Here is a 27970-nt window from a genome sequence, read left to right on the forward strand (position 1 = left end):
CACATGACCCCCTGTGACCCCTGTCCACAACTCCTTGCTCTGTGTCTCGGGGGGGTCCAGCTTGAGAAGCAGGGAACAATCAGGGGTGATTGCATGTGATAGCTGCAGGCCATTCGTGATTTTCCTAGGAAAACACAAGTGACCCCCCACTAGGGACTGGCTTGCTCCCCAAAATCTCAAAATTTTGAACAAAGGTAGGAGATGATGGGTCCAGGATTAGGGTGAGGTGAGTAAGGCTGAGTTGTGCAAGTGGAAAGTCAGACTCTGTATTTTCAACTTGATATTTTGTTCACTGTGGACTTTCTGAATTAATTTTGATTTTTAAAAATATTGCACTGCAGGGCTTCCTAGGTGGCGCAGCGGTTAAGAATCCACCTGCCAACGCAGGGGACACAGGTTCGATCCCTGCTCCAGGAAGATCCCATATGCCATGGAGCAACGAAGCCCGTGCGCCACAACTATGGAGCCCACTCTCCTCGAGCCTGTGCTCTGCAGCAGGAGAAGCCATGGCAATAAGGAGCCCGCGCACCACAACGAAGAGTAGACCCTGCTTGCCACAACTAGATGAAGCCCACATGCAGCAATGAAGACCCAACACAGCCCATTAATTAATTAATTAAAGAAATATTGCACTGCAATAGTATGTATCCTAATTACTGAATATTTCAGTGCCCCTTTAAATTTTGCACCCAGGAGAGTGCCTCACTTGCCTCACCCTAGTCCCGGCCCTGCCAAGCTGAACCAAGCCCAGGGTGGGTCACTTGCAAGGACCCAGCAAAATAGAGGGATTAAGGGGATGTCTGAGCCAAGGAGAACAAGGAGAAAAAGCAAAGTCGAGTCCTTGACAGGTCTGCCTGCCTCCCGAAAGGGCCTGGGGTTGTGGGAAACCGACACGGCCTAGAAAGTGCTAAGAAGCCTTCGGCGGGCCTGGCCCAACATCCACAGCTGGAGCAAAGGCCAAGAGGCAGACGCACACCACACCTTTGAAGATCCTGTTAACAGTCAGAGGCTTGTCCCCGTGCAGAGAGCCCTTCCCTCCTTCCAGACTGAAGCCCAGGCCTGCAGAGGTCTTCTCCAGGGTCACCGTGCAGACTGTGGCCTCTGCTGCTGAGAAAACACAGGGGGTTCGTGAGGGACGCTCTCCCCCTGAGCATTGAGTGAGCCCGGCCAATACTGCCTGCGAACTTGTGCATGTGCCCGGCTAAACCCAGGCGTGCATCCCAGGGACATGCAAGGCAGGCCACGCGTTCCAGGGCCACAGGGCCATGCAGCCCCACCGGCACAGGCCTCGTGTGTCCAAAGGCGATGCGGCCCATGGGGCTGCCCCCAAGCCGGGGGAACTTACTGGATTCTATGGAAACGTCACTGGCCACAGAGGCTGAGGCCGCAGACTCTGTGGAGGAGTTGAGGTCGGGTGTGGCCTCCGGAGTCGGCTTCCTTGTGACGACCACGGCTTGCCTGGGGTCCCGAGCTTGGCGAAGGATGGCCAGGGCATCGTTGTGCGTGGCCCCTTTGAGAGACTTGCCGTTGATGGAGAGAACCTCGTTGCCCTTCTGAATAGTCCCTTCTTGGGAGGCCAACCCATTGGGGAACACCCTGTGAACCTGAGCAAGAGAAGGAGGTCAGGACCCAGCAACCCCCATATCGGATCCGGATTCTTGCTGGAGGAGAATCCAAACCAGCTGGTCAAACCCAGCAGGTTCTTAGGCCAAAGAAAATAAAATGAAATGTGTCCCAGATCAGGGCTGCCGTCCAGCATTCCCTCCACTCCACCCAGAGCAGAAATCGTGGGCAAAAATGGCCAGAGTGGCCCTCAGAGCCCTTTCCAACACAACGTCCTAGACTACATAACTACACTCCTAGTTAACATTCAGTTAAAATCTTTTCCTCATAATAAAGATGCAGATGCAGAGAACGGACTTGAGGACACGGGGTAGGGGAGGGGGGGGAAGGGGACGCTGGGACAAAGGGAGAGAGTAGCATTGACATATATACACCACCAAATGTTAAATAGCTAGCTAGTGGGAAGCTGCTGCATAACACAGGGAGATCAACTCGATGATGGGTGATGCCTTAGAGGGGTGGGATAGGGAGGGTGGGAAGGAGTCGTGGCAGGGAGGGGATATGGGGATATATGTATAAATACAGCTGATTCACTTTGTTGTACAGCGGAAACTGGCACAACAGTGTAAAGCAATAACACTCCAATAAAGAGCTTAAAAAAAAATCTTTTACTTATGTGCTCTACATCAGCATTTCCCAGAGTAATTTTCTTCAAGCACTGATTCTGTTCCATATTAATAGGTATTGTGTAAGAAAAGTTTCTAAAGTCTAATAAAATTAAGAACATTGGATAAAACACAAGCTCTGAAAATGTCTACAGTTTTAAAAAAATATTAGAGACTCTATAGTACAAATTGGTGTGATAATTCTCTAAGAACAGCCCGTATAATACAGTGATGCCCAAATGTTTTCGCAAAGCATCCTTTTTTCATAGAGAAATTCTCAGGCCCCATCTTCTGCAGAATGCAGAATTTTTATCCTCAGAAGTCTAGATGTTTTTAAAGCTCCTCCCCTAGAAATTCTGGTCCTTTATCCAGTTAAAAGGGATTACCTCCTGCTGCGGTTTCCTTTCTGAAAAATTTGTGGGATTAAAAAAGTCTCATGTGTTTGCCTCAGCCTTTTTTTTTTTTTAATTTATTTATTTTTGGCTGCGTTGGGTCTTCGTTGCTATGCACGGGCTTTCTCTAGTTGCGGCGAGTAGGGGCTACTCTTTGTTGCAGTGCACGGGCTTCTCAGGGCAGTGGCTTCTCTTGTTGCTGAGCACGGGGTCTAGGCGCGCAGGCTTCAGTAGTTGCGGTGTGTGGGCTCCGTAGTGGTTGCCTCAGCCTTTTTAATGATGTAAATTCTAATATGCTTAATTAAAAGGACTGAATGACAGCATGGGTGGGCGATCACTAACCTGTTGTTTTGCTGTTATCAGCTGCACAAGGTTCTTTGTTTCTCTAAACGGTTTCGGTGTTAGAAAAAGTCTGTTATGGGGTCAGATGTGGTCAAAATCCCCTGGTTATAAGACACAAGTAGGAAGCAGAATCTCTGCCCTGCATCTCGGCCCACCCTCTATAAATGAAGCATGCACGCCACCAATCCCCCATCCAGAGGTGTGGGGACGATGTCTTGAACATGCCAGTGAGAGCCCAGCTTGCCCTGGATCATGGGCGGCGCTCAACGTTAGTTCTCTTTTAAAGACTCTGGAAAGGAAAGGAAGATCTCAAACACGGAAGGAGAAAGGGGAAGTCTGGCGCATACGATCAGCCAGTGTGCATTGGTCCTGGTTTTTGAGGCAGTGTCTCAGGGGTGGCGGCCCAGTGGGGTACAGAAAAGTCCCCACTCAAGGGCAGACCCACAGATCCAGAGTACTATTCCCACAGGCAAGCTCTCTGTTCTTCCCTTCAAACAGAAAGCAGACTGCACCATCAGGAGCATCTTTACGGTGCTGTGCTGTGTGCTTAGCATGGAAAAGAGGTCCTCATTGGTTTTACGTGCTTTTTGTGGTAGAGAGCTTGCTTGAAAAGAAGGAAGTTGCTGCTCGCACACGACTGAGTCTGAAATGACCAATAGGAACGGGCCAAGTTACCACTGCCGGGGTGTGTGGGTGTGTGGGGCGGGGGGTGGGGGTGGGGGGTTGTGCTTTTAACACTGGCTGCTCCTGTGAGCTGGAGGGTTCGTCTTCAGCCAGGCAAGGGAGTTCAGATGAGTCCACGTGAAGGATATATTGAGACAACACAGCCGTGGTGTGACACCAGGGCACTCAGCTTTGGAGAGAAGGGGCAGCCGTGTCACAACTGGGTCCCTGAAGATGGGGTGACCGGAAGCCAAGTGGGTGAGGTGCAGGTGGCCTACAGCGTGGGGAGGGCAGCAGCCAATGCTGGTCAGACTGTGCAGGCCAGGAAAATGGGGTCCACAGGGAAAGATGCAGATGATCCTGGGCCGCTGCCCTCCCTACCCTCACCCTGGGCCGTAGCTGGTCCTGAGACAGCAGGGGGCTGGACTGTGAGATCTGAAGCCGCAGGTGCATCCTGGGTTGTGCTCTGTGAACAGGGACAGGAACTGCTTCCTGATCTTTCCACATGGGCCCCACTGCCCTCAGATCCGCTTCGAAATCACCCATGTTAATATCCCCCATCTCCCAGTGGGCAAACCCAGGAAAGCAGCGTCCTGTATAGGACCTGCCTTCCCAAGGCCTCTTTCTATCCAGGTGAGGCCTCTTTCCATCTAGCTGTGCTGTGCTACGTATCATAGCCAGGTCTTCCATCCTGGCCGTAAAGCCTTCCATGAAGGCCCCTGTGGTCATAAATCATTCTCATCTAAATGCTGGTGGCCAACATTTTACTGGTCTCTATTTCCAAAAGAGACATGACACTGAATAAAATTGGCTTTGAATTTTCTTCCTATTTTGTTGTTGCTGAGGTGAAATTCACTTTACATGCAATTAACCTTTTGAAAGTATATAATGCAGTGACATTTAGTGGGTTTGAATTTTTTAAATGTTCCTCCAAAACTTTCAAAAATGTAGGCGTGAAGGCTTCAACCTCAAGAAATTCTGATAACATAGCTCTAGACTGAGGCTGAGACGCCTGTAATTTTTTTTAAAGCTCCACAAGTGATTCAGATTTCTTTTGTTAAATTAAAATTGTTTTGTGTACACAGAGACCTTTTTAAAATTAAGGATCATGATGAGGGTTGAATATAGGGACACACAGATGATGGTATCTATGCTTCTTGAAAAGGATCTTAAGCTCTTGCCCTAATCTCCCACCCTGTGGCCTGGGGTCACGCATTCCTCTGATACCCTCCTGGTAAGTGCCCTCCCCTCCCAGGGCCATCACCTCTGGTCTGATGCTCCCCCATGGCTGGGCCACTCACCGTGATCACCTTGTTTTCTAGATCCGCTCCTCCCGCCAAGCTGAACCCAAGGCCAGCCCCTTCTTCCTTGTGCAAGACGGTGACATGGATGCTGTCTAATTGCTGCAGAAGGAAATATATATATTAAAAAACATTTTATTGCACTGGTGTGAATAATTTAGCAGGTGTTCTAACATCAGGCTGATCTGATCTCAAATCCCAGCTTGGCCACGCTCCCAGTCATGTCAAACCCATTTCATAATTTGTAAACAGAAGACTGTATTTTCTGGAGTCATGCGAAGCGCAGAAGAAAAAAAAAAAAGTAAGGCAACCAGTAGAGTTCTTTTCCTCTCCTATGCACCCCATCCCCATCCACATCTGTATGGACAGGGCTGGGTGCCACTACGCCAGCTGGAAATCCCAGTGTGTGGGGCAACACAGCTCTGCCACTTTGGTGTGGGACAAGATGAGGTCAGCCTGGAGGACTTTGGGTCAGCAAAGCCCGGGGTAGCGCTGTTTTGTAAAAGTTGTCTGCTCTGTCTTTACACATGCTGCTCCAAGGGGCACAGCAGCTGCATTAAAGACCCCAGCTGACTCCCCGCCTAGAACACATGTGCCCACACACACACACACACACACACACAAGCCCACCCAGGCACACACAGCTGAGCTCACTTGGAGCCAGAATAATCCCTTTGCATTGAGAGAGACCCTCATTCTGGTCTCCATGCGGCGGGGTGGGGGGGTGTCTCAAACTCAAATGCATACAGGGCCCAGGCAGATCATTTAAAAGAGCAAAATGGGCAGATGTGAGCAATGGGAACTGTAGAGAACTGAGAGCACATCTGCCCAAGAGGACTCGCGGCTACACAGCAATGCAGACCCAGTGCTGCAAGATCATTTGTTCCCTTTATAAAAAGAGAGTAAGCAGAAATCCAGGGTTTGATTCAGGTCTGATAACATTTAGAACATAATACTTTTTAAAAAGCACCATGCAGACCAAATAAAATATACCCGCAAGCTCTCAGGCCACCAGTTTGTGCCTTGGGGCAAGGGCATAACCTCACATCAAAGAATGCACGTGCTCTGGCACCAATAGAGCATCTGCCACACAGCTGGTTCTCTGACCCTTTGACCTGGAGTCCCCAAGACCCAGGAGGGATGAAGGGATGAATGGACCTCCCTGTCCCGTCTCTACCCCAGCACTGGCCCAAATCTCCCAACTTTTACCCGAGTATCAGCTTACTTGCCCCGTCAGAGCCCTTTGTCCGGTTGGAAAGTAAATGCTCTCCCAGGAACACCCCAGTCAGGACCGCTCTTTGTATTTAACACAGTGCTTCTGCCTCTGTTGTTTCGTTTGAGTCAGGCCCTGGGGACGATGGTCCCAGTGCACAGGGGACGAGTGAGAGCTCCAGAGGACGAATCCTAGCCCAGGGCGCCTTCTCAGGCTCACCCACACCCTGGATCCAGGGAACACCAGCTATGATGCCTCCTCATCCTCTCATCCCAGTCTGGGTGATTCCAGCACAAAAAGCCTGCGTGCACCAGGGGAGTGGGAAGCCCTTGAGCCCATGCTCGTCTGAGCAGAACAGGCCCCAGCTCTGCCTGGCCACTTCCTCTCCACGCACCTTTGGGCTGTGCTCAGAAGGCATGAGGGAAGTGGGACTTTCAGAATGACTTGACTGAAGTGTGGGAACCCTTGCAAGCCCGGGGATCCGTCACCTCTCAGTGTGCAGGGCAAGACGTCAGGCGAGAGGTCAGAACTTACAACGGACAGCTCGCTTCCACCCAGCATCTCCCTGGAGACGCACCGGGCAGGCAACGCGTGGGATGTGGAAAGAGCACAGAAGGTGGAGACAGAAAACCTAGGCCGTGCGACCTTGAACCTCACCGTTCTCGTTTATTAAATGGTCAAGAAGATACACTAAGTCTATGATTGAAAGCACTTCACGAGCTACACAGCTCCCTACATGGGAAGGTCTTACTGTGGTCCAGTGATACAGAGCCCCCCTGGCCCAGGCAGGACACAACCTGAGTCTGGTGTCAGCCCCTGGGAACTGCCTTCTCAACCTCAAGGGGCCCGGGGCGATGTGCACGGCTTCCCCTCCAGACCAACTGAGGTGACCACACTGCTCGTAGCAAGGCTTTCATCTCTGTAAGTGCTTATAAAAGAAACCTACCTTTAATGTCGCTTCATCCAGAACCTTCACTTCCTCTATGAGCTTCTTTAACTCCTCAGAGCTCAGCAGGGAGATAACAGATTGACCGGACTGAACGGCACAGTGGTCCAAGTCGTCAGCTTCTGTGGGCTCACTGAGACCCTCTGTGTATTCTCTCAGCTCTGAAAGGCTTTCACAGGGAGGACCCGCACATGGTATGAATCATGACATTAATAAGAGATAACATCCTTTGCGTAATTATCTATTCCAGGACTAACCTATTCTGTTCCAGTGGCTAATGTTCATTCTCTTATTTGGTACAACAAATCTATGAATAGATACTAGCATCCCTCCACTACAGCGATGAGGAAATTGGGGCTTAAGGAGGGGGAATAAGTTGTCTATGGTCACATGGGTATGAAATGCCAAAATCTGTGATTTCGAATCACAGATCTTGGTGTGCCTGACTCCAAAATCTGTGTTCAAAGCCGCAACACCTCACCCCAGAGTATAACCAATGCTTTGGATGAATCTGTACCTAGATGGCCACAAAGACTGATATCCTTTTACACACACACACACACACTCTCACCTTGGCCTCTTTCACAGATGTTGTCAGCACCTACCTATCCTACCTTAGCACCTAATCACTACAAACGGTGCCCACCTAGCTAACAGCTGGCCTTCCTTTTTCTTTTGAACTCATTTTGGTACCCATAGCTATTTTGCAATGATACTTTATATTTTGCATGAAACTGTAGTTTTGGTGATAAGGATGCTTCCTCCCTCTGATTGGCAGACCTGTACTGCTAAAAGTGGAAGGGGTCTCACAGCAGTAAATTGTAACAGCGAGCCTTGCAGTTCCAGAAGGAGAACAGACTCTCGAGCCAGAAAGAGCAAGCTCCTGGGAAACGGAAATGTTAAAGGCTACAGTTCTACCACTGAGCAGCCCTCAGGCTTGAGCTGGTCCGGCTTTTCAGCGCCTGCTCCGGGTGTGTCCTGGAGGATAGCTGCTGCTCCCTCCCATTCGCTGGAACCTGATGGAACTTCTGGGTCAGCGAGTCTCAAACATTTCTCAGCAGTATAAGAATAATACATAAAACTGATCAGTGCAGAGTTGTTTCGATTCAAGAGGGAAGACTAAGCCCCAGCCCTGCAGCAGGAGCTCTGGGGCACCCCTGGGAGGCCCCCGGTTCTGTGGAGCAGGTCTCACCCAGCTCCTAATTTCAACTGAGGAGGAAACCGAGGGTGAGCATACGGAAGGAACCAGCTCGTGGTCAGGGCATCAGTGCGGGAGCTGGGACCCAGACATCCGAACTCCCAGTCCAGGGGACTTAACCCTTGTGCAGAGTACAGGTGGGTTCCTTTGGGGAGAGGAAGGCAGTGAGAACGCCAAGGGGTCATCTCTTGGCTTTGGTCTGGTCTTCCTGTCCAAGGTGCATCCGTTCCAAATATGCACGTGTAATTCACCAGGGGGCCAGTTCTGCCCCCCGCCTCCCACCCCTCGCAAGGGAGTTGTGAGGAGTTGTGAAAACTCCTTAATACAGAAGGCAGGGGTGTCTCACACATACACACACACACACACACATAAAAGAACAGGTGGAACAATCTGTTAGCAAACCTGAGCAACTTAAAAGACACAGAGGATTATAAGAGGACGAAAGACGAGATAAGGTCAGCACTGGGCAGAGACACTCACTTGAGTGAGAAGCCTGTGTCCGAGGCAGGAGCTTCCGCAGAACTATTTGCAACCTGGTCTTCACTGGACGCTGCCGTGGGTGACGCCCCTTCCTTGGGGCTGCAGGGGGTCTGGCCACAGGAGACAGAAGATGAGAGGCACAGCAGGGACTTCATGACAGCCGATGACACCTGGCTGCTGATGGAGTAGAGCTTACTGGTCTTTTCATCCAGTGGCTTCATCTCGCAGGACTGCGTCCTGCTCAGGGGAAAGCTCCGTGCCCGCTGGCTTGGCATCTTGACGCCTGGGCCTCGAGGTCCCTCCATCTGCATCGCTAGCAGCCTCGAGAGGGGGTCAGGGTCAGAGGAGAGGGTTTTCTGACCGGGCTGCTGTCCTGGGGGAGGGGACTCCGGCACACCGGGGGCGCTGGCCTCCGAGGCTGCTGGGGAGGCTGGGGGCAGCTGCTCTGGCTCCGGCCGCTGCTGCTCCACGGCGGGGGGAGCCCCTCGCCCAGAGACACCAGAAGCCCGTCCTTCCTCTTGCTTGCCAGGAAGTTTTGCTGCCTCCCCCGAGGAGCTGGAGGGCTGCAGGCTCAGTCTCTGGGCTCCTCTGTCCGGCAGGTGAGAGGAGCCAAAGGTTTCAAAGGAGCTGATTCTCTGCTTGATGGAGGAGGATGAAGCCCGCAGGGGTGGCCCGGGGCGCTCCCTGGAGGTGGGTGTCGGCTGGCTGGGGGAGGCTGCCTCCAACGGCCGCCTTGAGTCTGGGGCGCGATTCCTCAAACCTTTCAAGCTTTGGCGAAACCAGGCAGGCTTGGGGGCCACTGGAGGACCCTTCTTCACAGTGCTACCATCTGCCGACTTGTAAACTTTGGGACCTCCACTGGTGGTGTCCAGCCTCGGCGCAGTCCCATCCGGGTGGCCCTGGATCCCATCTTCCTCACCCAGCGCGACGTTGGGCTGCAGCGGCGTGTGGCTATGATTCTCGCTCATGATGGGGCTAAAGAGATTTTTGATGCAGTCCGAAATTCTAACCCAAGGGTCCTCGGCGGTGGTATCAAGGCTATAGTCCATCCGAGCCTGCCTCTTAAGCAGTGGGTGTTTTACTGGGGACGCTTGCGTCACTGGGGAGCAGAAAGAAGGCCAAAGCTGTGCATTATACCTGATGGTGAGTTTTCTTCCTAAGTTCTAGTTTCAAAGATGAACAGCAAGGATTCTAGAGGAAGAGACTGGCAGAAGCAGTGGATCCCTCGCTGGGTGAGCTGCTACCCCAGGTGCTATTACCTGGCTGAAATGCGAACAGGCAGGGACACAGAACCAGAGGACCAGAGACTTAACGCCACAGCATCCTAGCACTTTAGAGCTAGAAGGGTTTGCATAGAATACCTGGTGTGATCTCTGACATTGTATAATGGAGGAACCCAACATTCACAAGGGTAAGGGGTCATCCGTTGGCAGAGCCAGGGTGAGACCCCCTGTCTCCGATTCCTCACTTTTGTGTCTTTCCACGGTACTAAATAGCCTCTTAGATAACTCATTAAAACTTTAAAGGCCGAAGCAATTCTCTTACCTTTTAAACTTTTAAGCCAAGGGTCGCAAATTGGCAGCCACATTTGATTTGTACCACCCATGTCATTAAAAAGCAAATGTCGGCGTGCACGCCTTCAGACGGGGGTGCACCCCAGCTCTGTGCGGTTACAGTCGTCTCTCTCCCCAGGTCGGCACTTCACACATGAAAGCATCCATCTGGTCCCTGAAGTCATGTGAGGTGCTACTCTCCCTACTCAAAGAATTAAGCGGCTTGCTCAGCAAAGGAGCATTCCCCCCGCCCAAAGAGCCGATGAGGAGGTTCCAGGTAGAAAGAAGCTCTGTGACAACGATTCCCAGACTTGGCTGGCACCTTGGAATCTGGAGACTGTAAAGAATACTGATGTCCAGCCCTGGGTTCTGATTTAATGCACCCGGGATGAGCCTGGGCCTTGGCGCTGGGGCAGCCCCGCAGCCTGCTCTATCAGGCCCGCCCCGCCAAGGTTAGCGCCTTACCACTGGGGGGCGGGGGGGAACATCTGGAGGTCTTTCTTGGAAGCCAGCCTTAAACAAGCCAGAACAGGGGAGACTCTGCCCCTGACTCTTTCCCAGGGACAGAGGGAGGCCGGTCCCCAGGTCCTGCACAGCCAAGAAGCCAAGTGGATGTGCGGTCCTGCGGTCACCCCAAGTTTGATCTCTCCCTGGTTAAGCGTATGCTGCTCTCGTTCCATGCTCTGGGGGCTGCTTGATATCAGAATGCAACCCAATTTAAGGAAGACTGATTCCCCCTGCCCCTGGTCTCAATGCCAGCCCTCAGGGTACACAAACCACGCGGAACATTAAGCCTTGAAGGTACTAGAGAGCCTTTCTGCGTCACCCCAAAGGCCGGGGTGGTTACTGCTAGCTCCGGGGCTTTACCAAGTGAGTCCGGCCCTCTCAGCCTGATTCTGCATTTACACATTGCTCTGCTGCAGGGCCTGTTGTTAAGACTCAGTAGTCAGACCTTCCACAGGAGAGCCCTCTGCAAACTGGGGTGAGGAGCTCTTGCCAGTAGAACACCAAGGCGTTCCCTGGCGTGTTCCTCAATTGGGATGACTCAGGGGAGGGGAGGGAGAGGCCCTACCCTCCAGTGCTAGGGCCTCTGCCCTGGGTGACACATGCCAGCTGTTTCCATTCATAACGTCCCTTAACCTCCAAGAGACTTCCATGCGCTTTTCATGTATTGTTTCTCAGACAGGCTGAGTAATAATATATAGGTTTGTAGCCTACCTAGTTATTACTCTGCCTCTACTGGGAGCTCCTTGATGGCAGGAACTGGTCTTGCTTCTTTCTCTCCTTCTCTTTCTCATTCATTCTCATATCTCCTCTCTCTCTCTCTATCTCTTCCTCTCCCTCCCAAGAAGCTAGCACAGGGTCTCATGAAGCCAGCGCTCAATACACGCTCGCTGAATGGAATCACAGGTTGGGGTTCTATGTGGTTTCCCACATCTTGCTGATGAGTGAGTCAAGACTCAGAAAAGTAAAGAAAGTTGCCCTGAATCACATTCGTGAAGGACACAGACAGATTTCCTACCCTGATCTCCCTGATCCCAAATCCGATGCTCTTTCTAGCAAAGCTCTGCATATTCGACTCATGTCTCAGCACTTCCAGGGGCACCACGTGGGCACAGCCCTTCCGTCCACCCCCCACCCCCAGGAGACGGTGACCACCAGCAACACACTATTCATCCTTGCCTCTCTGACCCCCTGTTCCTAGATTTGGAAGTGCTGGATGCAGCCTACCTGAATGGTCACCCTAGGGACAGCAGCTGCTCACTGTGGTTGGGTGGGCATGTCCTGGACCTTTTCCCAGGGGCTCCTTTCTCCAGCTGACTACCTGGATTGGCCCGTGTTCCCCCCACATCCCCGGCCCCCATCATAGTATCACGATCCAGCCAGGAGGTTCCCCACCCTGGACAGCACCCTCATGGTCCTGCTGTCTCACTGCCTCGGGGACTGCTGCCTCTTCCTCAGCCCAAGACCAGCTGCCGAGTCACACAGACCCCTCCAGTGGTCCGGACAAACTCACGTTCTTCCCTTAGCACTGGACCTTGATCCGGAAGGTCCTTCCTCCTGGCAGATCTAAATGAGAACCTACCTGGGCTGGCTCCCCTCCTGCCCAGCTGGCCCTCCGAGGAGGACGTCGTCCGCAGGCCGACGGCAGGTCCTGGGCCACAGGCAGCGGTGTGAGGGGTTCTCCCTGCTGCTGCGTCTTCCTGCGCAGGCGGCGGTGGCAGTACTTCTCTGGCTTCCTGTCGTGTAAACAGGAAGCAAGATTGTGTCAAAACGGTAGCCTCCAGCTGTGAGAAGGCAAGGCGCACTTTGATTGGGACTGGAGGGCCGACGTTGAGCTGCTTTAATGAGAAGTTCAGCAGCAGCCCTGTCAATCAAGAGGGTCCTTTCCTCCACTGGGCTGCCTACGTGGCTGACCCAGGGAGCCGGCACCTCCTGGAGGCCCAGAGCATTCTTCTGCTTCCCACGAGCCAGTGTCCAGAACGTGGGCTCATTCTATTGACATATGTGAAGATCCTGGGCTCTCTGTGACAGGGAACAGAGGCTTGGCAGTGGGGAAGGGGGCTGGCTACTGCTTCATTTACTATCATATCCTACCAAAGCACCCCCATTCCAGGACGGACGAGAACTAGGCAAAGAACTCCCCTCCTGTCTTCACTAAGTTAAGGGGAGAACACTCAGAGGAAAATGTGTGTCTCTGGCTTTCCATATTGTGATTAATCATTCCGTTGTGTGGAAAGCATGCTGCAAAGGATGACGGGTACTCTGGACCTGTGCCATCGCTTCCCTCTGCAGCCCCCAGGGTGACGTTATCGATCTAGGGCAGAATGGTTTCCCCACTGAGCCAGGATGCAGACCCAGGCTCCTGCACAAACCAGACTAGGGATGAGATGGACTAAGTACCAAGTAACTATCCAATGCTTGACTAGAGTCTGGTTTTCATACAGCATGAAAGAGATGCTGTCAGGGCCCAGAGGAAGCAGCCAGCAACAGTTGTGCCCCAGAGAAGTGCAGAAAGCTTCCCAACAGAAGTGCTTTTTGTTTGGCTCTTGAGCAAAGTGTATGAATTTTCTAGGCAGAGAACCCAGGCAGGAGTGCTCCAGAGAGATACACATACACAGTAGGAGGAATAAGCAAAATATCAACCCAGAGAAAAAGAAGGCAGACATCAGCAAAATGATGCTACCTAAATTGTTCTGCAAGGGAAACTGTCTGCCACGCTTCTATGGATGGCATCTGTGTTCTGCTCATTCCAGGGTCTGGTGGAATGATGGGCTGGCTATTTGACAAGACTGCAGGCTTCCTCCCAAAAGGAAGGAAGGAAGGAGGAACAAATGCATCATTTGGGACTAAAAAAGACATTGAAAATGTCTGTGGCCTGGGATTTAATACCTACTTTGTCAATAAACATTCTTTATGAATAAAAATTCTACAGAATGGGACTTCCCTGGTGGCACAGTGGTTAAGAATCTGCCTGCCAATGCAGGGGGCATGGGTTTGATCCCTAGTCCGGGAAGATCCCACATGCTGCCACAACTACTGAGCCTGTGCTCTAGAGCCCGTGAGCCAGAACTGTTGAGCCCATGTGCCACAACTACTGAAGCCCACGTGCCTAGAACCTGTGCTCCGGAACAAGAGAAGCCACCACAATGAGAAGCCTGTGCACTGCAGCGAAAAGTAGCCCCTGCTCACCACAACTAGAAAAAGCCCGTGCACAGCAACAAAGACCCAACAGTCAAAAGTAAATAAATAAAAATAAATAAATTTAGAAATGCAAAAAAAAAAAAAAAAGAAGAAGAAAGAAAGAGAAAATTCTACAGAAGTTAGAAATGTGTTCACGAAGCACTGCCCCAGCCCAAGTTTCCTATTGTAGAACTGACTTCTAGGGGAGCATTTTGGAAACACTGAGAGACTAACCAACTCAAAGGAATCACTGCATTTCTTGAACTAGTCCCTTGTAACAGCAAGGCTTGGCCACGGCATTAGAAGCTTAAAATATTAGACTGACGGTATCTAAGACATTCATCAGCAGGAAAAAATGACACTTGGTTGAAATTTAATTTTACCCAGTCAGAACTCTGAAAGATGAGGTGACACCTGTCTATATCTATGAATGGTTGACACTTTCACAGGCCGATGCTCTGGGTACCAACCACAGTCATCAAAGCAACTTTGCATCTTGGAACAGACACAGATGTGTTTTGTCTTTTCATCAACATACCTGATGTTGCACCCTCTTCATAGGAGGTTTTTTTTTTTAATTAGCTCCTGAAATAAATTTTTTTCTTGAATTTTTCTCTAAATAGTATTTCCTGGCACAGTGCTTGGTGAATGAGGGAGAGAGAAGGGAAAGAAGAAAAGAAAACAGAGATGTGGACTTAGGGGAGAAAGTGATTTTTAACCACAAGTGATAGTTCAAACCGATTTTCTAGAAAGGAGAGGATTGGTTGTCAGCTGAAGGACATATCCTGAAGGCCATTTTGGTTGTGGAAGTTAAGTCCCCTTGAGTTACAGTAGATGAAAAAGATTTGAAGGATGTCATAAAAGCTTGAGAAGGGTCTTGGGACCCTGGAGAGAAAAGACTGAGGGAGGTAGAGGGTGGGGGGGGGGGGGTGGGCAGAGAAACAGAAAAAGGAGAAGGAGGAGGAGGAGGAGGAGGAAGAGATAGTGGAGCGGGGGATGGAAGGACGGAGAGATGTTATACACTGGGGCCAAGGAGAAAACACCCAATGAGAAATCCCCAGGCATGGGTGGAGGAGATGTTTAAGAATGACGTGCAGCAAACAGCCCTGTGTTTTTGTTGTGCTATAATCCCTTCTCTGTATCCCCCAACGCCCAGGAAGATAATGTACGGTTGGCTGTGCTTTTGTAAAAGGCCGTAGAGGGGTCTGTGGTCCGTGTGGGACAAAGCAGAAAGCGGGAGGATGCAGGCAGGAGAGACAGATGCTGAAGAGGCAGTTCAGGGTGGCAAAGACAAGGGCCTTTTGCTAGCAGCAGAGCTCCCTCCATGCCTTCCCTGCAGAAGCCCAGCTTGCTCCTCTAGCAGCCTCACGTGGGGAGACTCCCTGCCCCAAATCTGGTCCAACCTGGCCAGGGCGCCCAAGGGCAGCACCAGGGCAGCCCCTTTGAGCCCCACAGACCTGCTCTGACAAATCTACTCATTTTCTGGGTCTCCAGGAGCAAAGTAAAAAGCCTGGCTTCTCAGCCTCTCTGTTCCTAATTTGCCCTCCTGGACTTACAGGTCTCAGGCTCAAAGGAAAAAATGTTTGCTTTGAAAGGAGGAGCAAGGAAACAGATCCACCTTGGCAACTCCATCATGAATTGCTAACCAGCCACATCCTGCCGGCTCTCTGCAAAACTGTGCTTCCTGTTCAGCAACCTGGCTTCCGCTCCCTCCTTCACCCTCACCCCTCCTACTCAACACCTTCCTCCCTGGGGTCTCTTACTCCCCCTGAAGTTTACCAAACCTTATTACAGATCTTTAGAGGGGATTCCCAGAGGCCCCAGTTTCACCTGCCCAGGGAAGGCAGCTGCCGGGGAAGAAGTGAAAGACAGCATAGCCTAGTGGTAAAGTAACCCACAGGCAATGTGAACTTGAGCAAGTCACTGGCTTTCCTCTTTGCATGAAGGGTACTCTCACCCCCAGATGGTTGTCAGGCTTAACTGTGACAAAGCACAGCCTCTGGGCATAAAAATGGCCCGAGATGTAGCAGCTCCCTGGCTGTCAGTCTGCCTTCCTGTAGGGGAGTGGGATGGGGCTGCGGAGAAAGGACACGGAGGTCTTTAAGGGTGTGATTGAAGAACTAACACAGCAATGAACACCGTTATGCCTGAGAGTCTGTTATGGATCCACTCAGTTGGTTCCATTGAATCCTCACACTAGCCCATGGAGGGAGCCTCTAAACTTGGCCCCAATTAACAGATAAGGAAACTGAAGCTTAGAGAGCTGTGAAAGCAACCTCGAGTTCCAGTGTATAATGGATGAGAATGCAGAAAACAAGCCAGTAAGACTGCAGCTTCAGCTGAGATCTGCTGAGCGTCGAAGTCCTCTTTCCGCAGTCAGCCCTAAGCTTGAGCCCAGCCTCTTCTCTCTGATGGAGGAGAAACCTCCTTTGCCCACAGCTAACACTCTGTGAATGCCCCAAGATCAACCCTGCTTGGTGCAGGAGAACGTTCAACCCATCGGACACCTCTCTTACCTGGCCACAGGCAGGCAAGGTGTGTCCAGAAGGGCACAGGGAGTCCTCTCTCTCCTCTAGACTCTTCTGAGGGTCACTGTCACTTTTAAAGTATTTTCTGGGTGGAGGCTTGGGCTTGGAGGCCGTAGGCTTTCTCACCAAAATCTCAAAGGATTTCTTCAGTCTCAGTGGCGGGTGGCCGCCCTGGCTCTCAGGAAGGGGCAGGCTCTCCTGGGGTGGCCTGGACGATGCCCTGGGAGGCAACCCTGGCTCCGGCCCCAGGGGCAGGCTGGGACTGTGTGTGCTGCCGTCCAAGTCGGAGGGTGGCTGCTCTCCGCCGCTGCTGGGACTGCCCCCGGGGGACCCTGACACGTAGCTGCTGTCGCTGCTGGAGCGGAGCATGACCTTCTGAGCCCTGCGATGTGGGGGGGCTGAGCTCTTCTCCCGCTCCTTCTCCAAGGTTGGCCGCCCGTGCCAGCTGCTCTCCAGCCTTTTGACACCTGCATGGGAAGCACAAGGGAACCTCCACCCCCGGCCTCGCTCACGACTGCCGCGGGTGACATGCTGCCCCCCCAGGGTGTCCATTTCTCCTCAGAGGTCACTTTGGTTAGGAGCTCAGCAGTCTCGGGTCTGGTGCCCAGCACCCATGACTTTAGGCTGGGAAAATCATTCAAACCTTCTGCGTCCCCATGTGATGGAGATGGAGATGCACCCCCCAGATGGCCCTTCAAGGAAGGGCTTGATGTCCTAGCTATGCCGAGGGCTAGTAGCAGATGGCCTGCAGCCGTCAGCCCCTCCAGGGAGCCGTCTGGGCTACGGAAAGCCACCTCGCCTGAGAGGCAACCCATCTCCAACACAGATGGAGGTGGGGCTAGAAAGGGCCAGCCATTTCTGCCACCAGGACAACCCTGATGGGCCATGTGAGCTCCAGGGGTCAGTGGAAGCTGTCCAGTGTCATCTCAGCTCAGCTCGTCCCTCTGCCCAGCCCTGCGACCGCCTCCCTTCCACAGGTGTGGCGCCTCAGGACGCTTCTGAATCAACACCCTGCAGGCCAAACCCCATCTCAGAGTCAGCCTCTGGGGGAACCCAGACACCCACGCTCCCTTGGCTCATCTGTAAAATGGAGATCCTAATTCCAGGGTCACTGGGCATTTTGAGGCTCAACATCAAAGAGAGGATATTTGTGAAGATGCTTTGAGCCTTTTCACAAGAGGTCCCCATTTCTTTCCAGAAATGAGGATGAAGCAAAACCACTGTGTCTTAGCCAGAGTCCCCTCTTTCTTTTCTCTTCCTGTTCAGCCCTTCTTCCTGGTTCTTAGCACCACCGCCTCTCATATTCCCAGCACCAGGGCCATCCACACATCCTTCGTGGACCCTTTGTTCTCCCTGGTGGTAAACGGTTGCAGATACCCCTTCCTTAGAATCACAGCTCAAAAGGGTGGGAGCAGATTGAGGCCCAGCCTCTTGGTCAAGGGCCAGCATATTCTGCAAGTCCCGAAGAGTAAGGGGAGTCCCACGGGTGAGCACCTCAGAACTTAGGACAGAACCAAGGCCAGCCAAGCCCATAATTCCAATCATCCTCAAAGGAAAAGTTTTCTTTTGCGTTTTCCTAGTCATAAAATAAAAATACATCTTTGTGGAGAGAAAAGTCAGCCACAAAAAGGAAGACATGAAAGTAAAAATTCACCTGCAACCTATCAGCCAGAGATAACCACTGTCAAAATGTTTTTCTCTGTCATCTTTCCTTGAGCATAGATGCATGATGAGTGGGTGGCAATGGGAGAACATCGCTAAAATAAAATTTTGTGTCCTGTCCTTTGCTCTGAACATTTTCCAGACTCTGTAACCTCCTTGTCAACATCGGTGCTAAAGGCTGCATGTTCTGTAATATGGACATTCCACAAAGACTTGGCCACTGCCTAAGAGCTATACATTGGAGTCAGCTAGCCTGGTTCCCATCCCAGGTCTTCTGTGCACTAAGTGGGGTGATCTGGGGTAAGGGAACCTCCCAGGGCCCAGCTTTTTCCCCAAAAATATGCATAAAAATTATACAGGAAGATTCAGAGAAATAATATATTATTAGAACTTAGCATACGTCAGAAATTCTATTAATAGATATTATTATCTCTAAAGATTCTATTCTTACAGGCTAGGGGCTGATATCTCAAATGCCTACAGGGACAACTGTGTGACTGGCAACCCGGTATAAGATAACAGAGAATGGTGGGGACTTCTAAGAAACAGAGAAAGCTCGCCCATTTAAAACAACTCAAATTCAGATGATTTTAAACTCTCGTGTCTCTCCAACAAAGCAAAATGGGAGCCAGATTTAGCTGGTGGACTGCTAGCTTTCAACCCTTGTCTATGAACCACGCCTGTCTATAGGGCTATAATGTATTCCTGGGGTAGAGGGTGAGTGAATGGCTAAACTCAAAGGTTTCTAAGAAGACAAAGATACTGCAAACACACGTTCACTGTTTCCTTACCTTCCAGACTCCACTGATGCCTCTCCTTTCCAAACTTGACATTCTCCACAGCCTGGGCCACAGCTTCTTTGAGCTGCTGTTCAGAGACCTAGAAAATATCCAGCACCTCCTCAAGCAAACCGTGGAAACTCCTGCATCAGGATCTGAGTCCTGTACCAGCTCCCAAGCTGGGCCCCTGGATTCTAGTTTCTTTCCTTCACACCCACTCCACAAAGAGCTGACAAATTCCATTTCCAAAAACTCCCTGGGCATCAGTGGTTCCCTAGTATCTTCTATGTAAAGTCCAAACTCTGTCAATAAAGGGGTTCCCAAGGTGGTTCCTCTCAACTCTCCAATCTTCTTTCCACTACTTGCTGCAAAACTAGGCAAAGTTACCATTTCAGAGTCTACTTCCAGGAGCTATTCCATTCTTAATGCTGTCATGACATCATCATGGCCACCATTACCAGCAACAATGACGTCATAACCATCACCCTAACCATCTTATTGTCACAAGTAATAAATCACCTTATAGTGATAGCGAAAAGTATGAGTCCTGGAGCCAAACAGACTTGTGTTCAAGTCCCAGCTCCCCCCACCCCCATTTTCTAACTGCACACTCTTGCACAAGGTACTTATGCTTCTAAACCTCAATTTTTTTTTCTGTAAAATAAGGACAATAAAACCTACTTCACAGTAAGAATAGAGGATTTTAAAAAATACACTGACACCAAAAGCACAGGCAACAAAAGAAAAAATAGATAAGCTAGACAATGTGAAAATGAAAATATTCTGTGTAGCAATCAACAAAGGGCACAATTAATACAGTGAAAAAGCAACTCATGAAATGGGAGAAGATGTCTGCAAATCAGACTCCTACAACTCGACAACAAAAGCAATCAAACAATCCAAGTAAAACATGGGCAAAGGATTTGAATAGACGTTTTCCAAAGATATGCAAATGGCCGGTAAGCACGTGAAAAGATACTCAACATCACTAATCATTAGGGTAATGCAAATCAAAACCACAGTGAGATAGGGGCTTCCTAGGTGGCGCAGTGGTTAAGAATCCACCTGCCAATGCAGGGGACATGGGTTCGATCCCTGGTCGAGGAAGATCCCACATGCCGCGGAGCAACTAAGCCCATGTGCCACAACTATTGAGCCCATGTGCTGCAACTACTGAAGCCCATGTGCCTAGAGCCCGTGCTCCACAACAAGAGAAGCCACAGCAATGAGAAGCCTGTGCACCGCAACGAAGAGTAGCCCCCGCTGACCACAACTAAAGAAAGCCTGCGCACAGCAACGAAGACCCAACACAGCCAAAAAAATTAAAAAAACAAAAAAACAAAAAACAAAACCACAGTGAGATAGCAATTCACCCATGAGCATAGTTACTATCAATAAAACAGAAAATGACTAGTGTTGATAGGAAATGGAGAAACTGAAACATTTGTGCATTGCAGGTAAGAATACAAAATGGTGCAGCCACTATGGAAAACAGTATAGCAGTTCCTCAAAAAATTAACAATAGAATTACCATATGACCCAGCAATTCTACTTCTGGATATACACCCAGAAAGAATGGAAAGCACCCACGTACACAGCAGCATTATTCACAATAGCCAAAAGGTGAAAGTGACCTAGGTGTCCGTCCACAAATGAATGGATATGCAAAATATGGTCTATACATACAACGGAATCTTATTCAGCCTTAAAGAGGAAGGACATGCTGACACATGCCTCAACATGGATGATCCTAAAGCACATTATGCTGAGTGAAATGACCAGGTCACTGAAGGACAAATACGGTATGACGGCACTTATAAGACGTATGCAGAGTACTCAAAATCACGGAGACAGAAAGTAGAATGGTCATCTCCAGGGACTGGGGGAGGAGGGGGATGAGAGTTGTTGAAGCTATGGAGAGTGTCGGTTTGGCAAGATGAAGAGTCCTGGAGACGGCTGGTGGTCATGGCTGCAAAACAATGTGAACGTCCTTCATGCCACTGGGCGCCACGCTTCAAAATGGCTAAGATGGGGGTGGCCGTCCGGTGGTTACGACAACTCTGCACTTCCAATGTAGGGGGCGCGGGTTCAGCCCCTGGCCGGGGAACTAAGATCCCACATGCCGCACGGTGTGGCCAAAAAAAAAAAAAAATGGCTGAGATGGTAAAGTTTTTGTCAGATGTATTTTACCCCAATAAAAAAAATAATAATACTAAATATAACATTTAAAGTGCTGGGCACTGGAAGATTGGGATTGCCATATATACATTACTAATAAGAAAAATAATATCAAATTGTACACTTTAAATATAAAAAAAAATAAAAAATAACGTGCTGGGCACTGTTCCTGGCAAATGGTAAACTCTCAGTAGAAGAGATTTCCCCTCCAGAGCAGTCCTGTAAGGTAAAGACCACGCCCCCATTTCAGAGGTGAGGAGCCCAAGCCTCTAGGAGGTTAGATGAATGTCCAAGGTCACTCAAAGTAAGTAGCGAAGCTGGGCGTGAGCCAGGCCTCCTGCTGCCAAGCCCCAGCTCTGTCCTCTCTGCCCTGCTGCCTGTGTCCCCTGGGTCTCCCCTGCCTGCAGTGCCTCTGCCTTTCTGCCGCTCCAAGCTGGGCCTGTCCTTCACCACCTGGCTGCCTTGTCTGAGCAGCTGGGCCCCTGACCCCTCACACCCATGGCCCTCACCTCCTGCGGACTCTCTGTGTGGATGCCTCATCCCTCCAGCCAGAATGCAAGCCCTCAAGGCCAGGGGCAACAGCTTCGCCCCCCACCCTGCATCCTCCTCAAGCAGCAAGAGGCACGGATCAACAAATCGAGACCCCTTTCTTTTCTGTTTTCTTCTACCGCCCAGAGATTGAGATGAGCTCCATGTTTACCTGAAGTGAGACGTTTGCTTTCCTCCGTGTGCTTACTGTCAGTGGTCAATGACTGAGCGGGGCCGGGTTGGAACCCCACCACACAGGCATGTGTGGAACTAGCCCATCAGTCCCTTCCCTGTCCTATCTCTGCTGGGAGTTTGCAAGTCCACCAGTTAAGAACATGGGCTATCGTGGGTTTAAATCCTAGCTTCTCCATCTCGTGGCTCCACCACTGGGCACGTTCCTTTTCCTTTCTAAGCCTCAGTTTCCTCATCCATGAATCGGAGGGGAAAATCATTTTGACTTCAGAGGGATATATAGCAACTAAAGGCGACTGTGTATGTCGGGTCTTTGGCAAACCCATCTGGCACCCAGTGAGGCTGAAACAGGGATGGGGATTATCACCAGGGCCCCCAGAGTCATCCCACCCACGCCCCTGGCTGCACTTCCCAAGTCTTGCTTCCACCCAGATCTCACTTACCAGACATTTTCAGCCTTCAATCTAATTGCCTACGGGCATCTTGTATTAAACATCCCACAGGCACCTCCATCTCACGGTGTCCCACACTGAGCTCATTCTCCTCCCCTCCAAACCCACCCCTCCTTCTCTGATTCTCTATTCCAATGATGGTGTTGCCATCAGTCTTCCAATCTAAAAACACTCCAGTCCTCCGAGGCTCCCCCCTCTCCTGCCCCAGAGCTAATCGGCCAACAGAACTTGTAGATTCTTTCCAAGTCACCTCCTGCTGCCCCTCTTCTCTATTCTCTTCCCACGTCTGCTGTTTAGTTGAGTCCCTCACCATCCGTTTCCTTCCTCCTAAAAACCCCAAGTTCCACCTACTCCATCCTGTCCTCTGCAGTGCAATCAAAGGGTAAAAAAAAAAAATCTGAACATGTCACATCTAGAGCTGCACACCTCGCCTAGTTCCTCACCACCCACAGAATAAAATGCAAACACCTCAGTGTTCTGTGGGAAGCCCTTTGCCATGTAACCCCAGTGCCTCGTCAAACTCCATTCTCCATGTTCTCCTCCAGTCCCTACATCCCAGCCCCGAGAATCACCCCTCTCCTTCCACGACAGGTCCCTTTATGACTCTGCAACTTAACTTTGTGTTCCCACTGCCTGGAATGAGCTTCTGCAAATTCTCTGCCTGGAGAAAACTAACTTCTGATATTTCTTGCTTTATCTAACCTTCCCTTCTGTATCTCTGTTATTCTCACAGTACCTACTACTCTGTATTGCAATGATCTTGCTGTCAGTCTCTCTAGCGAGCGCGTAAGCTTCTGGAGAGCAGGACTGCGTGCTACGAGCTCACTTCTCCCTGTTTACTCAGCGCCCAGCTCCAGACGGTCACATAGTGGGAACCCACTGAATGCATGCATGAGTGAATCTCTTCTATCTGCTGGCAGGAGTCCTGGGTCTATATTTTCCTGCCCTAGAGGCTGTAACCCAGCTGCAAGAGCGTCCCGGAACCAATGCCAATCGCCTCTGTGTCTAGGAGTTTTTCAGAGGACCTCTGCTGCAGACACTTGTTACTACAGACACTTGGTTCAAACTTAGCAACATCTCCACTTTCATCCATTTCTTATTCCATTGTGAGTCCTGAGAGAGTGGGCCTGGGAAGAAGAGGATGCCCAGCGGGGTGTCACCTGTGGGTCCGGATGTCGGCTAACCATGATGGGGACCGGACCTGGGTTACAGTGACTCAGGATCGCGTAGACTTCATTGAGTGTCATGCAGTGCACGGGGGAGTCGTTGATTTCCACAAGCTCATCGCCGCACCTGCAGAGGCATCAACAGGAGGCCATCAGCAAGTTCATCAACAGGGCATGTGCACGGCAGCTTCTCCCGAGGGCCCACTCCTGCCTGGGCTGTGTAGTGAGCCTCAAATTCACACCAATAAGCAGACCTCCTTTGCCTCCCGACTGAAACTCAGAACAGGGGCCGACCAAAGTGGGGTATCACACACCCACTTCATGCATGACCGCAAGGTGGGAGGCAGTGCACACCCAGAGAAGAGCAACATTCACAAAAGCTTGTAACTTTTTTCTGCCCTTTTCCATTTAACTTAAGCTCGATCAAGATGGCGAGCGTTGTTTAACTAATGTAATGGATTAACCAATTAACCATGATTTAACTGTTCACATCCTCTCTTGGGGTTTCATGGTCCCATGTGCAGAATGGTTAAGAGGAAGGGTGGATGGGACATGCTAAAAGGTAAAGAAGAAATAACTGGGCAGAGAAGCAGCGGAGGTTCTTGCAAAAAGAAATAAAGAGGGAAGGTGATGGAGTTCCTTCTTGTAAGGTGGGAAATGGGGAAAAAAATGAGTTACAAAAAATAAGGTTGCACTGATACACGGAGGATTTGTACAATCCAATTCCCTTGCTTCATACCGGGGGAAAATGAGGCAGACAGGGTGACATTATCTCCTCAATAAGACCCCACTTAGGGATTAAAAAGCTTTTTCTGGAAAGTGCCAAATAGTAAATAGTTTAGGCTTTGCAGGCCATACCATCTCTGTGGCAACCGTGCAACTCTGATGCCATAGCCTAAAAATAGCAGCCTTAGACAATATGTAAATGAATGAGCATGGCTTTTCCAGGAAAACTTCATTTAAAAAAAACAAAACAGAACAGATGAGGGGCTCCCATTTGCCATCCTCTGCCCTAGCTGGTTATCCGCAGGGCCAGGACTGGAAGTCAGGTCTCCTGACACTAATTTCGCTGTTCCTCCTGCTGGGTCTATTGTCCTTTCCTTCTACATTTCTGCTGCTGAGCTAGTCCCCCTCCTTCTTCTTGCTAAGAAAGTACACATTTTCATCGCTATAACTGAAGACCATGGCCGTACCGCACCTGATGCCAAGGAAAGTGGACCCTTCCAAAACAATCCCTACCCAGCTGCAGGTCCAGGAGGGAAGACTCTGTCTAAAGATATTAGGACAAAGGCCATCACTCGGACTCACCCACTCTGTCCCAGGGAAAAGCACAGCAGCTCAGCAAATCAGCTGTCACCCTCCTGCCCATGACAGCAGCAAGCCCATCTCTAATTCGGAAGCTTCATCAAGATACCATCCTAAGCAGGGCTTGTATATATTGGGTTGGCCAAAAGGTTCGCTTGGGTTTTTCCGTAACACCCCGGAAGAACTTTTTGGCCAGCCTCAGTACGGCAGTTATAGGAAATCTTTCTAACATATGGCAAGACTCTCCTGATTCAGCAAAACCCAAACCCAGTAGAGAAGCTCTACATAAAGATATACTATCTGGGATACATACAAATATATAGTATATATCGTACGCTATAGGAGAGAAGAGATACATGAATGTCTGGACTGAGTATAAAGTATTGTAACAAGTTAAACTGGAATCAAATGCTATTACCAAACTCAGATCACTTGCTGAAAATAAAATTTAGATTTTTACTCCTCTTAGAAGTTACTCACAAAAAGATATATGTGGAATGCCCGAAAATACTTTGTTTATGCTACCAAGAAACGGAGTTAATACTACTGATTTGCTTAGTAAGCTTCTTTTTCCACATAGACTACACAGGTAACCCTCCTTGAAGTTCCTATTTGCGTCACTCTACAGTCAATGTTAGTTACATCTGAATTAAAGTGTGTATACGTCATGTTTTCTGTTTTGGACTGATATCCTCTGAGACAACGCCTCTTACACTGCAACGGGCATATAAATTCCCGGGGATCTAGTTAAAATGCAGTTTCTGATTCAGCGGGTCGGTGAGGGCCCTGGGATTCTGCATTTCTAAGGAACTCCCACGTGATTTCAACGCTGCTGGTCCAGGGACCACACTTTGAGGAATGAGGCTCAGAGGTACCCCTGGATCATTCTAGGTATCTTGTCTCCCAATCGGTCTTCTGACGCGCAAAGGAATTCCTTCCCTCTGCTGTAAACCAGGGGTTTTTCAAAAACAGAAACCAGGACATACCGGAGTCTTCCGTCCAGATGTGCCACGGATCCCGGAGAGAGCGTGTGAACGAAAATGCCCGAGATGCACTGGAAATAGGGGACGCTGCACAGGCCGATTCCCAGCCCAACGCCAGCCTCTGGAAGGGAGAACGGCATGGGGGTGGGGGGACTTGTGACTGAGTTTTCCCAGGGGTGCACTAGTCTGTTAGGTGCCCAAACCTGTCCTGGGTTAGTTGGTGTCTCCTATTTATTGATACATTCATTCCACCAATGTTTACAGAGCATCGCTGTGTAGGCACTGCTCTAGGGTCAGCAACTAGTGACCAAGGCAGATGAGGATGCCGAGGTCAAGCAGGAAAAGAGACGGAAGGAAGGAAGGAAGGGAGGGAGGGAGGGAGATGTCAGGGAGCGATAAATATTATGCAGAGAATTAATAGGGAATGCACTAGAACACAAAAGCATGACCACTTTAGGGCTCAGAGGGGGCAACACTTAGGCTAAAATGTGAATGACAAGAAGGGACGAGGGGTGTGGTGATGGGGGCAGATCGTTCCCAGAAGCGGAAAGAGCTAAAGCAAAGGCTCAAGGTGAGAAGCAGCACACCATGTTGCAGGACCAAAAAGGAGGCCAGTGTGGCTGGAACATAGCCCATCACAGGGAGAGTGGTGTGAGATGATTCACGAGAGGGAGGCAAGGGTCAGCTTAAACCGGTCCTTGTCAACAAGGATGTGTCAGTGAAAGAAAGGATGCCATAGGAGAGTTCTGAACAGGAAGTGATATGATCTAATTTCTATTTTCTCAAATATGACTGGCTTCTGGGAAAAGAAAGAGCTATGAAGGGCCAAGAACGGGAACAAGGAGAGCAATTAAGAGGCTCAAGGCACCACACTTGAGCCAGCAGTGGTGTCTTGGACTTTACCGCTAGTGAAATTGGAGAGAGACGGATATACACAGGATGTACCGTGAAGACAGACTTGCTGATGAATTCAATATGGGGATTTCATAATTTAAAATGAAGATAATGTGTAGAGATTTCTTTTAACTTGAAGAACTCTGCGACTTTTCAGCTTGAGTAACTGAGGAGGAGGATGTGGTTTACCAGAACAGAACGCCTATCGAGGACCAGAGGACCAGAACCATGAGGATGGCGACCAGGTGTGCTGTTCTGCCCCAGTCACTCTTGAGATGCCTGTGAAGCAGCCAAGTGGTCATGGGGAGTAGATAGTTGGGTAGATGAATCTGGAACCCAGCAGAGAAGGCAGGGTGGAAGTTTGAAGTTTGAAAGTATCAGCGTGGAGGTGGTGTTAAGGCCGTGGGGTTGGATGGGTCCCCCAGAGTGTGTGGGAGCGGAGGGCCTGGGGCTGGCCAGCATCAAAAGGGCCAGAGAAAGAGGAGCAGCTGGCAAGAAGGACCAGATCGTGTGGCCAGGGAGTAGGAGAAAGACCTTCTTATGGTTTGCTTCTGGAACTTGTGATTTCCGAAGCACGTTCATGAGTATTTTCACCTCTGATGCTGGGCCTCCCAACAGTCCCATGAGGGTTGCCCTGGGCAACTGTTAGCAATACTGTTTGATGGATGAAGACTTTGGGGTGTGATATGGCCCACAAGCAAAAGTCAGAGCGCGTTGCAGAGCTCAGGTTTCCTGATCAGAGTGAGACTTCTTGCGCTTCGTGGGCATCAGAATCACCTGGGGTACTTATGTAAGTTGTAGATCCCTGGGCCTCTCCTCTAATACTGTGGAAGCAAAATCTCTGGCAGTAGAGACTAAGAAGCTGTGTTAGATACACACAGCAATCAAACAAAACCCTGCCTATGGTGTTTCTGATGCCAGTGATCAGAGGAAACACCACCCCAAGGCCAGGGCTCTGCCCAGGGGACCACAGAGCCCAACTAGGAGAGAAGAGAGCCATGTCTCCCCCACGTCCCGTCCCACGCCTGCTCAGTGGCCTCACGCCGGGAGCCCTGGACACAGCTGCTGGCCTGTGCCCAGTACTCATGCCAGGCTTGGAGCCTTGGGGATGTCTGAGTCCTCAGGCTGCCTGCAGTCTACACTCTTCACTCCTCTTCTACAACAGATCTCAAGCCCGCCCACCCCTCTCCACCTCCCTTTCTCCATCCCTTCTGATCTAATGGCTGCAACTCGTTCCCAAGCCTCCATTTCTGTCACGTGGCAGGCCATCCTCTACAGAGAAACCTAGGAGATGTGTTTTAAA

General features: G+C 50.4%; 1 protein-coding gene across 4 annotated transcripts in view; it reads right to left on the reverse strand.

Moving 5' to 3' along the window:
- IL16 (interleukin 16) overlaps positions 1–27970 on the reverse strand; it is a 111172-nt gene that overhangs the window by 2094 nt on the left and 81108 nt on the right. For 3 of the 4 annotated variants that reach the window (XM_057720895.1, XM_057720897.1, XM_057720898.1), the window contains 10 exons: positions 25777–25894; positions 23480–23612; positions 18982–19069; positions 16517–16995; positions 12403–12556; positions 8764–9862; positions 7086–7254; positions 4927–5028; positions 1346–1604; positions 982–1107 (listed from right to left, as the gene is read on the reverse strand). In XM_057720895.1, the coding sequence (XP_057576878.1) occupies positions 982–1107; positions 1346–1604; positions 4927–5028; positions 7086–7254; positions 8764–9862; positions 12403–12556; positions 16517–16995; positions 18982–19069; positions 23480–23612; positions 25777–25894 (2727 nt within the window). The remainder of the gene's footprint in view (positions 1–981; positions 1108–1345; positions 1605–4926; positions 5029–7085; positions 7255–8763; positions 9863–12402; positions 12557–16516; positions 16996–18981; positions 19070–23479; positions 23613–25776; positions 25895–27970) is intronic. The other variant, XM_057720896.1, reaches the window with a different exon arrangement.

This window comes from Hippopotamus amphibius, chromosome 2 (assembly GCF_030028045.1).
Source record: "Hippopotamus amphibius kiboko isolate mHipAmp2 chromosome 2, mHipAmp2.hap2, whole genome shotgun sequence".
Taxonomy (NCBI): Eukaryota; Metazoa; Chordata; class Mammalia; order Artiodactyla; family Hippopotamidae; genus Hippopotamus; species Hippopotamus amphibius.